At 44.6% G+C, this 14,705-nt stretch overlaps 1 protein-coding gene across 9 annotated transcripts in view; it reads right to left on the bottom strand.

Moving 5' to 3' along the window:
• Window positions 1–14,705, bottom strand: part of DOCK10 (dedicator of cytokinesis 10) — a 1,740,483-nt gene that overhangs the window by 734,385 nt on the left and 991,393 nt on the right. For all 9 annotated transcript variants that reach the window (XM_086943899.1, XM_086943900.1, XM_086943901.1 and 6 more), the window contains exon 13: window positions 2,290–2,412. In XM_086943899.1, the coding sequence (XP_086800025.1) occupies window positions 2,290–2,412 (123 nt within the window). The remainder of the gene's footprint in view (window positions 1–2,289; window positions 2,413–14,705) is intronic.

Here is a 14,705-nt window from a genome sequence, read left to right as displayed (position 1 = left end):
CTTTGGAATAGCGTTCTTTAACTTTGTCCAGAACTTTGTCGAAGGAGATGACAAATTGAGTGTCAGCAGCATAAGATATTATCTCAAATCCAAATGACTTTGCAATCTTGGAAAGGGGAGCCACATATATGTGAAATAAGATGAGGCTTAAACAAGAGCATTTTAAGTAACAGAGAAAGACTGTAGCATGCTCCAAATTGACATAAATGGCCACCTGGAACCTATTAGGTTGTTCCTGAAACAGATTGTGAATTTTCACTTAAGATTCTAGTCCACTGGTTTGAAATTTTGGCTGCTATACTATCCAAATGGACAGGTGGAGGTCAGGGAGAGTTTGACAGAGACAATCAGCACAATAATGACTTGGGTCCTGATTTAGAGTTTGTCAGATGGGTACTTCATCACAAAAGTGGCAGATTTTTTGTCTGCCTACTAACAAGTGCCAAAGCGTATAATGCACTTGTACTAAGGCAGACAGGATATCTGTCATGTGTAGTGAGTAACTCATTTGCCAAACTCTAAATGATGCCCTTTATGTCTTGTCTCCTGGCTTAGGTGACAAGGAGAAAAAAGGGGTGGGGAGTAAGTAAAAAAATATAAAACATTCTATATGCAGGTTTGATAATGAATGAATTAAAAAACCAATAACTTCAATTCTAATGAATTGTAAACATTTTGTGGTAGTTTCAATAACAATATCCCATACGACTCGATGGCAAACTAAAAAGAAGCCTTCATGAACAATACATGGGGACAACTGGAGTAAGTAACAGTAGGCAACAGAAGACAATGAACCACATAATGTGTCTTTGAAACCCTCAGAGAACAAGACATAATATGGAATTAAATATTACTAAACAGGAATGGATGGAACACTTTGGTAAATTATTATTTTTTAACTCAATCATACAACAAATATATTAATCAAATCATTCATACCAACTTCAAGCAGAGTATACAACAGTTTGATCTCAGGAATGTCAGTGAATTTCTGTCGAGACATCATGTAAGGAAGTAATCTTAAACCACTATGTGTGGAGGCCAGTATTACTGAATCCCCTCTTTTCCCGTGTCCACCCCAGCAGGTTCAACAACATCAATATGTACAGCAATTGCCTCATATTTAATCCCATTTCTGAGGGCAACCCCTGCTTTGATAGAACACCTTTTCTGCCTGTTGGCGCCATTCCATCTCAGTTTTCCAATCCATTACCCGGGAGATGGGTGTCCCTGCTCTCCATGCACGCTCAATGTTACGTTTAGCCATCCCAGCCCCCACCACCATTTTAGTAAATTCTTAACCAGCAAGGAATGCACTCCATAGGAATTTATTTTCTACATTTTGACCGTTCAGACTGCTTCTTGAGATCTATATGCTACATCCATTTATCGAAAGCCTTCCTATAGCAATTTTCATATTTTCTGCTCCTTATAGAATTTTATCACAATTATGTTTTCCAACTTCATAACATATTAACATAATGGTCCCACTATATAAAATGATCCATATAAACTGATCAAATTTAATAAGCATGGTAGCTTAATGTTTGTGAACTTCAAACAAATATTGACCTTTTACCATTTTTTTGATTTTGAAATATTTGTTATTCTTTTCACACCATACAACTTTAATATTTTTATGTTTTGTTAATGTTGATATCATTATTACTAAATTGTAATATCTACCTTGTTATGTTTGCCCAAGGATGCCTTGTCATTCTACTAGTTCAGTAAAAATGTAGGTTTTGACTAATGTTTATACATCTGAATTCATTCAAACTAAATTTTAGATGCCTAGTTATAAATGAAAAATAGAGTTTGATCTAGAAAAAGCGTTTCATTCAGATCTCTCATGTTAGTAGATCTGTATGCCCTGGTGCCTGGTTGGGGATTCTATGAAGAAAAAGAACGTGCTGCTTCTGTGAATCAGCAAACAAAATACTAACTTGCTGGTACTTTAGTGATATGCAAGCTAAGTTAAATACTCCAGATGTTAAAAGACCAGATTTATAGAGCAGAGAGCTTGGGAAAAAGATTTCCCTTTTAGCAATTCTAGATTATACACAGGACCTGTACGTACACAATCATCTTTGGGTTGAGGTAATTGCCTGCCTTATTTTACTGTTCCAAATATCTTCTATGTATTAAGGCGTGCATTCCAATGAAGAATGTAGAACTCAACTATAACAGGAAGTGATGTAATGCAAACAAACAATTGAAATGATATATGTTGGTTGTAAATATAATACCATTCTACTATACCATCTTGAGTACCATTGCTTACAATACCTTGATGTTGTCTGGATTTTTGATGTATGGTTCAGCACTTGCTGCAATGTTTCCCATTAGGACCTTTTCTATCCTTGCCACAAGTACAATTTCTGTATGAGGGTTACTTATAGAGAAAATAGCCTGCAATACAGAAAGAAATATTCTAGTCACAAACAATATTAAAAGCGAAAAGGTATTAAATCATTTGTGTACTTGCTGTCTGCAATATTTTAAAATCAACTCGTTTTAAATGATTTGGGACCTATTACGATTTCGGGGGATGCCGACTGATGACCTCAAGTCTGCGGTCCCGACCTCCTGAATAGGATGGAAGCATTGTTTACGGCCATAAACCAGCTGTAGTACATGATTCCATAGGGAAATGGGAGGTTTAGTTAATCCCTGCACCATGTGGCAGGCACCTCAAGATGCCTGACAAGGGGTACAGGGATTACCAGGGGGGCCCCCTAGGTGCCCCCTCGGTCCCCAACTGGAGGCCGCAGAGGCAAGCAGGACCCCCATACTCGCTATTCGGCAGGCTTTCCATATCAGAAACCCCAACATGGAAAGCCTGGCTGAGACAGAGTATCGTATTCCCAAGGGTGGAAAGGGTGCCCTTTGGGATTATGAGCCAGCCTCCGACTGGCTGATGGGCTCCTTGAGCCTATCGGAAGCGAGCCGGAATGATTGGCTGGTTTAATTTGCGACCGCCAGCATTGTAGTGTGGCGGTGGGAAATTAAACTGAGATGTAGCCCGGAAAGGCTCGTCGGGATGGTCGGAGCCTTTCCGGGCCACATTATAATCAGCCCCTTTATATTGTTTCCTTGTATCCATTGAATATCGGGTACTTAAATATTTTACAATTTACCGTTTTGCATTCATATATAAATTGTTTTGCATACTATTACTGGAGCAACTCTGTTTGTTTATGAAATTGAAATAACAACAACCCTCCCTCTATGTCCTTTAATTCCTTTATCATATTTCGAGACACTTCTATTTTAGATAGATACAACATAACAATATATACAAACACTTAGCACTCCTGTGCCATAATATTGTGATTAGAAATATTGTGAAGCAAATATATTGCAGGAAAAACATTGAGTAAAAATATCAAAGTCAAAAATATAAACTATTTATTCTTAAAATTTTAAGTTCAATAAAATTGATAACAAAAATATTGCAGCAAAAATATTGAACAACATAGGTAAGAAAATATTTTAAAGCATTCAATATTAAAATAAGTGAAAATATATATTTTATACAAGTACTCACACAACGACTCACTCATCCTTAGAGCCACTCACTCACTCACACATGCACTCATACAATCACTTGCTCACGCATAAAGCTACTCATAAAACCAGTTACTTACCCATACAGCCACTCGCAGCGTTAAAAGGTGCCATCCAAATACGCAATCCAAAGATAGATATCTACCCTCAGGGTCTTGTTGAAAGAAATCTTTATATTGTTGCTGTGAATGGCTGTATGGGTAAGTGATTGGTTGTATGAGTAGCTTTATAGGTGAGTTGTTGTGTGAACGCCTGAATGAATGAGTGGGTGTGCGAGTGGTTGTATCGATGAGTGAGTGGTTATGTGAGTACTTCTATTGGTCTGTGAATGGGTAAGTGAATGAATATGTGGGTATGAGTGGGTGTATGCCAGGTAATATAGGGGTGTGAGTGGGTGTGTGCTTCTGTGGATGATGTCATCAGTGCTGTCATCAGTGATGTCATTTGAGATGTCATCAGGGATGTCACTAACCATGTCATGAGTGATGTAATATGTGAGCAGTGCATTGCGAGGGCGTAAGTCATAGTTAGCTCAGATAACCCTAACAGCTGAATTTCACTGGTATTGTACTAGTGAAATCTGAGCCTAACTGTATCGTCTCTGTAACCTTTGTTTTTCAGTGAATTTCTAAGGTTTTTTTAATGATATATTCCTAACTATAACGTTCCTGTAACCTCTGTTTTTTCAGTGAATTTCTAAGGTTTTTTAAATTTCTATTTCTTAACTTTAACGTCCCTGAAACGTTTGTTTTGTTCAGTGAATTTCTATGTGTTTTTAATATTATTTCCTAATTGTAACCTGTAACCTTTTTTTTAGTTTTTTTTAATTATCATTTTGCATTCCATACAAATACACAAAAAATAAAAGAAAACACAAATGACAACCCACACTGTGGGAGCAAGGAGCTTATTTAACAGTTATGCTGTTTGATAAGGGAAGGACTGAACATACAGATACTTGTAAAAAATCAATCTTATCCATTTAGAAACAACAGTTGGGCAACAAGGAAGACATAATGAGCATTTTGTTTACAAGTATCATGTGGTGAGAAGCTGCTAGAGGGTTCAGTGGTACAGGTACCATATGGATTTGTAGCCGATCAGTTGGACTCTGGTTGTTCACGCTGTTGTAAACAGGTACTGAATGGTTGCCAAATAACTTTCGGTTGGGCCGAGGGGGAGTTGCAGTGAAGCGTAGAGTTCACTAGTGGTGTCACAAAAAGTGAGCCTCTCTAGCCAATCAGCCACAGTGGGGAGTTGCTTAATACCCCAGTGTAAAGCTATTTCTCGCTTTGCAAGCAGTAATGCCAGTGTAGTGAACCTATGAACTTCCTTCAGAATATCATGCATGTAGCCCAGTAAGGTCATGAGAGGATTTGGTGCCAGGGTAATACCCCCACAATTAAGGAGAGCTGGTTAAAAAAGCTACCAAAAAATCCCCAAAATGGATGCATGTCCAGGGAAGATGTGCAAAACCAGCTTCACTGTTTTGGCCTTTAGGGCAGTTAGAGGATCTAGTTGGGTCAATCTGGGTCAGGGAATGGGGAGTGGTATACGTGCGCATGAGGAATTTAAAGTGTATCAGCTTGTGTCTATGGTTTGGGGAAATTAGTCTAGCACCACATTTTATCTGGCAATGGGCACTGCAGTTCACTCTCCCATAAATCCCTAATGTGAACGCGTCTTGCAGGCAATAGTGCCAAGCAAGTGTGATAGAGTTTAGTAACAAGATGTCTACCATCTGCATCTTCAATCAACATGGTAAGTGGGGTGAACTCATCAGGAGAGAGGGGCTAGGAAGGAATCTGTGATTGCAGGGCACTATAAATGTGATGCAGAACAAAGTGGTTCATGGGGGTAGCTGCGGCAAAGTAAACGTCGTCAGAGTAGGAAAATATATGCCCATCTGGAAATAGTTCCCCGAATGTATGTAGTGCATACTTCCTCAGTGTATTTTGGACAATGGCCTCAAGTGTGGGGGACAGCCATTGGTTGTTTGAAAGGGGCAGTGAAGGTGAGTATAGCAGTTTCTAATCGAAGAGTTGAAGGAGTTTCCGCCAGGCCCAGCAGGTGGTAGAGAGGGTCTGAATATCTGTGGGATCTAAGGGGATTCCATGAGAATGCAACGGGACCCCCCTGCCTGATCACGCTTGGGTCTGACTTATGGCAGATGTGCATCCCTGTGATACCAATGGTGCGCATACTGGCATTGCGCCACCCGGTAATAGAGCCATAGATTTGGTACACCAAATCAACCGTGCTCGTGAGGGAGCACCAAGGCGTCCCAACCCACATGTGGTCTATGATATGCCAAGACCAGTCTTAAGAGTAGGCTCCGAATCGTGATGAAAAAAGTGTTAACAGAGGGATAGGGATGTTTAGGCAGAGATAAAGAAAGCGGGGAAGAACCACCATTTTAATAATGGCTATGCATTCAGAGATGGAAAGCAGTAAGGGGATCCAGCCTTCAATCTTTTTCATTTCATTTCATAAATCTTTATTTCGGTAATATTATCACCATAAAAGATACACAAGATACATTCATCATTTGATAAAAGGACATAAAACTTTAAAACGTCACAGTTCATTTTAGTTACAATTTTACAGTTAAAAGGTTCAAGATCAAAATACACTTAGTGACCAGCCTTAAGACTCTGTATCCTCAGCGTCCACATTGCGCCTAAGTATTTGGCTACAGCAAAAACAATGTGGTCAGTCATATCTGTCTTTAATACTCAGAACACAGCCAAACACTCTGCGATCCCCATGTTCCTACATATGGGGACAATCCATGTCTTTCTAGGAGCTTTATAAGCTGGACAAAAAAAGATCATGTGGAGCTCTGATTCAGTGGCCACTCTACAGGCCGGGCATATACTGGTAGTTGGGTCTCTCCACTTGCTAGTTAGTGCTCTTAATGGGAGAGTCCCATGCCTCCACTGCAAGTAGAGTTTTCTGAGTAAGACATGGTAGATTTTTTCCAGGGCTGGTTCAAAAGTATAATGATCCTTAGTCTTTAGAAATTCATCCGTGAGTGTCCCCAATGTTGGCTGGCGACAGAGAGCCGCTAATTTACTGTCACGGTAGACCTTTGCCAGCCTCTTCTTAGAAATTAATGGAGATACAGTCAAGGGATCAGACCAGAGTGTTGCTAGGCCTATGTCCTCCAGTTGAGTTTTAATGAATTTTAGCCATTTAATTTTTCCCGCGTTCGGGATGGCTAAGACCTCCTGTAGACCCTGCCTATAGCTGGTCAATACCGGGACAGCCCACACCCTCCGCCAGTAAACTAGGGGGCGCAATGCCAGTTCTTCGCTTAGAGGGCGCAGCCCCAAATTTAGCCGTAATGGGACAAGGGGTGTACTTGGTGGTAGTCCCGCCAACCGCCTAATGAACTTATTCTCCTCTTTCACTAAGTTTGGGGAGACTTCATGACCCCATAGCTCACAGCAATACATAGCAGCCCCCCTTGACTCGTAAATCTGAAGTGGTGGACCTACGGGTTTGATAGATGACCTGTTATTCCGTATTAACTTCAGAACCCCTCCCGAGTACTGGGTCAGTTTAAGTAGTGCTTTCTGTTGGTGTGAGCACCAAGTCATTTTTTCATTTATCATGACCCCAAGATACTCAAAGGTGTCTACCCTTTCAAGACTAGTCTGACCAATGGTAGGTGTAAAGCGTAGTTTTGGTGGGGGATTAAAGACCATAAATTTGGTCTTTAAGGTGTTGATTTCTAGGCCATATTCCCCACAGAAATCTACAAAACCATTTAATACACGCTGTATCCCCCTTGGCGACTTGGAGAGCAGCAGGGTGTCATCGGCGAACATAATCGCTGGCACCCTGCTGCCTACTATCCTGGGAGCATCTAGGTTTGGAATTCCGTTGAGGTGAGCGAATACACAAGCACACAACCCTGCCTTACCCCCCTGTCAATGGGGAATCGATTAGACAGCGCCCCATCCTTGCCACACCTCACCTGAGCAAAGTTGGCCGTATGGAGACGGATGATCATCTCTAACAGGCCCCTCGGGACCCCCAGTTTGGCCAGCACTTCCCAAAGTTTAGCGCGGGGGACCAGGTCGAAGGCCGCCCTCAGCTGTACCGTTTTCAGTGTAGAGGCTGCCACCCTCCAGCTGTACCGTTTTCCAGAAAATGAGGGCAAACCGGAAGACCTGATCTGTGGTGGAAATCTTTCTTCTGAATCCCGCCTGGAGTGGGCTCAGAATAGAGTGGTCCATGATCCAGTCCGACAGATGATCCAGAAGTAGCCTTGTAAGAGTTTCTGAGAAACATCTATAAGGCTTATTGGCCTGTAGTTGGCTGGGAGCAGAGGCGAACCCTTCTTGAATATGGGGACAATCTCTGCCCCCAGCCAAGTTGTGGGGATCGTCATGCCATCCAAAATTGCATTGAACAGCATCCGTAAATACGGTGCCCAGATCATTACTTCGTGCTTGTAAAGATCTCCTGGGAGTTTGTCCAGGCCTGGTGCCCTTTCAGGCGCGAGACCCTGAATTGCCAATTTAAGTTCATCCAGGGTGAACCCGTCCATTTGGGCTAGGATTTCGGGGGTTCCGTCCAGAGCGGGTTCAGCTAAGTTACCCACTTGGCTCTGATCGGGGGAACTATACAAAGATTTGAAATGGTCCTCCCAGACTGTGGCAGAAATGTTTGCATTTACTGCCGCTAGTGGTTCAGCTGATCCATGTTTGACGATCAACCAAAACTTAGGGGCGTCATGGACTGCTAGGGCAGCCGTCATTTCCGCCCAATTATCCTGGTCCCATTCTATTTTGGCTATACGAATGATGGACTTGTAGGCCAATCGTTTATCCCTGATCTTACAAGGAGTTTCCCGTGTCTTAAGGGACTCCAAAAGGGCAGCCTTTGATCTTCTGCAAGCAGCATTGAACCAAGAGGCTCTTTTCCCATTAACCTTTTTCACCCTGACCTCCGGGTTAAATACTCCTGCCAAATTAGTACAGAGCTCGGAGTGAATATCCTCCAGTGCACTATACTTATCAGTGTTGGAAAACTGTAAAGGGAGGTCCCTAACCTTTTCAAGTGCGGGCACCACTACCTCATATAGCCTTTGGATGTCTTGGGGGTTCTTCACTAGTGTTGGCCATCTGATTCTGCGTCTGTTGCAAGCTGCAACTAAGCCGTCCGTGGGTGTTAAATTTAAATCTGTGTTTACTATCGGTACACCCTGTATAGCTAGTCTAAGTGACAATGCATTGTGGTCACTGTCAGTCCTGCTAAGTATTGTGAAGTCCCTCACTTTAGCCCAATCCTTAATTGGCACCAGGATGTAATCTATCCGTGATTCGTGTCCTGGTCTGTTGAAGGTGTTCTGGGGTGGGATATCTCCCTTAAGCCGCCCGTTGCAAGCCCTCAACGAATGGGATAGGGTGAGGGATATTATTTGTGTAACTAAGGGTGACCATGCTTTTACAGGTGGACCAGGCACGGTGGGTATCTCCGAGAGAACATCCTCGTCATTAATTACCCCTTCCATGTGATCCGGGAGGGGCTCAAACTGAATGTTGAAGTCCCCCCCAATTACGAGTAATGGACAAAGGGTCGTGGAGTCAATAAATGCAGATAAGTCCTCGATCGTTCCAGAGGTGCCCGTGATGGCAACTGGTCTAGAGTAAACGTTTATTATTGCTACTCTTTCACCAGCTGGCCACTCTAGGACAACCCACAGCAAGTCCGTTGAGTTAGTTTCAATATTACTTGCCCTGCAACCAAGATGGGAACCCACCCAAGTTGCTAGGCCACCCAATGGTCTGCCCTTCCCACCCCATTTGGCCATAGACTCGAAGGTTGCATATCCGGTGCGGGGGTATTGTTCTCTTTCCCACGTTTCCTGGAACAGGCAGATATCATATTCCTCTATGAATTCTGCCCATTCCTCGGAATCCATCTTATTGGCCAACCCACCCACATTCCAAGAAAGTATCGAGAGTGTACCTGGTGCCCCCCGCTCCTCTCTAGGATTATGAGGGTATCTGTACCCACTTAGCCTGGGCTGGTTAGGATTTGAAAAAGGCATAGCCTCTGGTGCCGAACGGGGAGTACCATTGCACTCTTCAGGGGAGGCTTTGTCCTTCTCAATATAGCCAACTATGCATGTGTTAATAGTAGTGACTTTATCTTTCTTAAGTTCAGTGGATGTGCCCCCCTCCCGATGATCATTGGGTTGCCCCTTCCTATACTTATTGTCACCCATGTTTTGATTATGGTCTCCCAAGAGGGACGATTTGGAAGGTGTGGCTAAGCATGGCGAGGAACAGTGTCCCGGTGGCAATTTCTCAGTAATCCTATGTGTTGACGGTAATACAGGGACAAAACAGGGAGGGGGATCAGACAAAGAGCTATCCGCCTGATTCATCAACGGGCCGTTTTGCGAGCCCCTAATAGCGAATCATAGCGATTCGCTATTGAGGACTCGCAAAACGGCATTCATGTAGGAATCGCATAATAAAATGCGATTCCTACTGATTCCTTATTTGCGATTAGCAAATTGCTAATCACAAATAAGGAATAACTGGTCATTCATTCCTATGGGCCAAAAGGCCCATAGGAATGAATGGGGAGTATTCCTTATTTGCGATTAGCAATTAGCTAATCGCAAATAAGATTGCGATTTGAAGGGTGCCAGGCGTGTCCACAGGACACCCTGTAGCACCCCTCAAATGAAATGTGACACAGGTGTTGCACACACACATGTTGTGTGTGTAACATGCAACTCAGAAAAATGCATTTAAATGCATTTTTCTGAGTTTTCGCAATTTACCGCGAGGTTTGACCTCGCGGTAAATTGCGTCCAAAAATAGCGAAATCGCAATTTTATATTGGGTCATGAATATCATTTAAGGAATCTCAAATTGAGATTCCTTAAATGTGATCGCAATTTGAAAAATCGCAATTATTTGCGATTTCTCAATTTGCGAGTACATGACCCAATGATGAATTTCTAATGCAATTTTTGCGGGCGCAAACGGCCGAATTCTGCGATTCGCACCGTTTGCGCCCGCAAAAATGCTTCATGAATCTGGCTGTATGTGAGTCTATTGCTGAAAGGGTGACATTTGCTCTATATGGAAGTCAGTCCACATCCTCGAGGCATCCAAATCTATTGTAGGTAGGGACCCCATTCCACCCTTCATAAGCACCTTGCCAGAAATTCGGTACCCCCCCCTGCGCACCGTTTCGTGCCGGCATCGTGTCCCAATTCCAGTTTCCACCTATTTGGGCTTGAGGACGCGGGAGGTAAAAGTAGGTTAGTGATCTGGTTGCAATGGGAGAATTCGCTCCATGGTTACTCCATGAGAGTATGAAGTGTGCGGTTTTAGGATCTTCAAATGAGACCATGACACAATCACCTGTGATGGATTTGTGCGATGTGCCTATCCAAGGAACACGCCGCACCATGAGAATTTTACTTCTCAGGTGATTGGGAAGTGGTCTATTCACATTGAGCCAGTAGATGACCTTGTTTTTTAGAGATCCAAAATCCTCCTGTTGATGGTACTGAATTTCAGGCACCCCTGTGAGCACTACTACGTATGGTCTAACCTCTGGGGGAAGATCAACATAACCCCAATGATGGTTTTTCGAGTATTTGTGTCTGTGAGCATACGTATCGTGATCTTTGTTCCGGGGGGCAGCCGGTGCTTCCGGAGCTGATGAGGGTGGAGGCGGCACCTCATTTGACCTTCCCGCTGCCCTATTTCCATTGGTGGATGCAGGAACCTTGTGCCGAGGCTTTGGAACAGGTTTGGTTACCGTAGATGCTGGCTGGGTGGCAACCACTATTGGAGGAGTGTTGATCGCTGGTGGTTGGCTAGATGGTTTGTTAGCAGGGATGGTCAAGGAGGCGAGGTTTAGGATGCTTTTTTCCGTCTCGAGGAGCTGGGTTTCTATACGGGAAAGTCTGAATTCTAGAGGGGTCAGCCGTTTTTTTAACATTTCCCACACAATTGTCAGGAATTCAACGTCCCTCCCTTCAATCATACAAAGTGGCACCCCACCATTTTCGTTTTCAATTACGAGATTCTTATGTTCCTCCAACAGCCCCACTGGACTAGAATCTTGGACTGGGGGAAAGCCATTTACCTTGGGAGCGGATGTGTGGGAAGGCTGGGCTAATGCTTGAGAAGGCAGCTGGGCCTTTGCAATCTTAGCCTTTTTCCTAGAATAGGCGGTAGTGGTATTCCGCTTCCGTTTTTGATTGGGGCCCTTTAGTGAAATGGGGGGGGGGGGTACTCAGGCACCTGCTCTTAAAATCTGTGAATGGTAGGGTACTCGTGGATGGCCCATCTAGCCCTCCCACCCTGGGTAGTAATGTCGGGGCTTCCTGATGAGCTTCGGCCTCCAATACTAGAACTGCGGGAGGCGAGGCTGGTTGATGGTGAATAAGTGCCTGTGTTAAGTTTGGTGCTGGACCCACTGTACGGTCCGGTGTTTTGGCAAAAGCAAAGTGACCCAGAGAGGATTTCTTGGCATTGGCCAACTCCTGGGAGAGCCTTCTGGCAGCATCTAGCTCGATGGAGACCTTATGCTGCATCTTATTGATCTCTTTGTCTATTGCAATATTGGTTCTGGTGATGAAGTCATCGAGTGTTCCATTTTGCAGTTTCCCCTTAGCTGCCCGGGTTCTGTACTCGCGTGTAGACATCGCACTTTAGCTGCTGCGTGCACCGCTGGGTGAAGTGGGGCTGAAGAGATGGAAGTGGGGCCAAGGTTTATAGCCCGGACCGGACTCTCCCGTACTCGAACGGCCTCAAACGGCCCGCTCTTTGCCCGGTCTTCGCCCCGAGCTCCACCCGCGCGCGTCCCGCGATGCGCGTTAGCAGGCCCACTTTTGGTTGACAAGGAGGCGTGGCACTGGGAGGAGGCGCGTCTCGGGCGGGAATAGGAACCAGCTGCGGATGTTTTCAGGAATGCTAGTCCTCGCAGTCCCGCTCGCCACGCCTTGCACCTCCTCTGCGGCCACGTACAAGTGTCAGGAGCCTCCACGCAAGCCCAACGGCAAGAGTGACTCCTTTAGCTACTCCAGTAGCAGGAAACAAGGTATGGCAGTGAAAAACCTCTCACGAGCGGCAGCCTTCAATCTGCGTTATCAAGCAGTCAATCGTCAACCCCTAATTCAGGAATAGGACTTGTTGTTTATCGCGATGGAAGTGCATGCCAAGATATTTGACTGCATCATCGCGCCATTGCAAAGGATATTCACAGGTCAGCGGTACTGTAGAGTCAGCAAACTGAAACAGGTCTGATTTCTTCTAATTTATATGATGACCAGAAAATTGGCTATACAGTATAATCTCACAGACGAAGGGAGCAAGACTGACGGCTGGGTGGCGCACAAACAGAAAAATGTTAGGGACAGGAGCAGGAGACCAGTTGTGAACTGTAAAGCTCTATGGAGGTGTTTGGTTTGTAATTGCCGATGGGTCTGTAGTAATAACAGGGACAACAGGCAGCCTTGTCTTGTCCCTTTGGTTATTTCAATAGATGCGGTGAGTTAACCATTGGCTCGGATATGGGCCATTGGCTGCAAGTAAAGAAGCATAATAAAGAGGTAGATCCTCAAGGTAAGCCCAGTTTCTAAAGAATAGCAAGTAGGAAGGGCCACTCAAGTGAATCAAAGGCCTTCTCTGCATCGAGAAGTGCCACAGCAGAGGCAGGAACCTCAGGAGTGATTCTGTGAAGAACAAAAAATTAAGTACGCAGGTATAGGGATGTAGAGCGATGTGGAACAAATCCTGACTACAAAGGCAAGATAATGGTTTCCAGATGGGTAGCAAGTCTTTTCGCTAAAGTCTTAGTGTCGAAATTCAACAATGAAAGAGGCCTATAGGATTGGCAGCGTAATGGGTCTTTACTGAGCTTGGTAAGGAATGTGCTCACTGCTTCGCAAAGAGTAGGAGGTAAAGTTCTGACTCAGCGTACGTGGCCAGTAAATGGGGTGAAAGGAGGTGTTTGCAGGCTTTGTGGAAGAGACCAATAAGACCATCCAGTCTGGGCGCCTTGGACTCATCCAGGACATCGACGGCCTTAATCACTTCCTCATCTGTAATTGGTTCACTGAGTAATTTCTGCTGTGGGGTTGAGAGCCACACCATGTCTATCTGTGAGTTGCAGCCTGCCACGTCTTTGGCTTCACCCGAATAATGGGAAGTACATAAATACGAGTAGTAGCATAGGATTTTGGTGAATACTGCTTTTTTATCAGTGGAGCGTTTTCCGTCTTCAAGCAAGAGCTCTGAAATATAGTTAGCACTCCACAGTGGATGAAGTAGGCTCACAAGTGTACAACCCGGACGTTCACCTTCACAATAACGGCGACCCGTGGCGTATTCCCTAGGTGGGTCACCTCTCTGTCAGCAAGTTCACGAAACATTCATTCATAAGGGATATTCGATGTAGAAGTTGCAGTCCCCTATGGTGTTGCACTTCGACCTTGTCCACCTCACGCAATGCTGCCTCAATTTGCGAGAGGGCGCGTCGTATATCGTGTAATATGCCTGTGTATTTAGATATGCACACACCTCAATTATAGGCCTTGGATGATTCGTATCGCATGGCCTGTGATTTCACTAATCCAACATTTAGTTAGAAGTGTTAAACTATGCCTGCACGGAGCTCCTCCTGGAAGACCTCATCTTGGAGTGCATTGCAGGGGACGCGCCAGCTGCGCTTCACACCGCCTCCGTAGGGGATGTCTAATACAGGCCGAATTGGGGCATTGGCCGAGAGTGTACGCAGAAGGATGGTTATATTGCCCAGCCATGGGAGGAACGCCAACAAGAAAAGCCAATAGTCTACGCAGGACCAGGTGTTATGTGGTGCTGAATTAAATGTGTGCCTGGATTTGAGGCATGGTGAAAGCGCCAATGCAGCTATCCTGCAGTAGGCATAGAGCTCTTGGTTTTCCACTGGGTGCAGCTGCAGGGGAGTCCAGAAGAGTGTAGAGGCATAAATTGAGGTGACCCCCTAGGACACCAAAGTCTGAATCTGCCCACTTCATTATAGTCTGTAGGTCCTGGGAAAATCTGGTGAGTCAACGTTTGGGCACAAACATGCAACAACATGCAGTGGCCAACCAACAGGCCAAT

Source organism: Lissotriton vulgaris, chromosome 11 (genome assembly GCF_964263255.1).
Source record: "Lissotriton vulgaris chromosome 11, aLisVul1.2, whole genome shotgun sequence".
NCBI classification, from domain to species: Eukaryota; Metazoa; Chordata; class Amphibia; order Caudata; family Salamandridae; genus Lissotriton; species Lissotriton vulgaris.
Note: the sequence above shows the minus strand (reverse complement) of the source record. Positions and strands in the feature narration are given on the sequence as shown.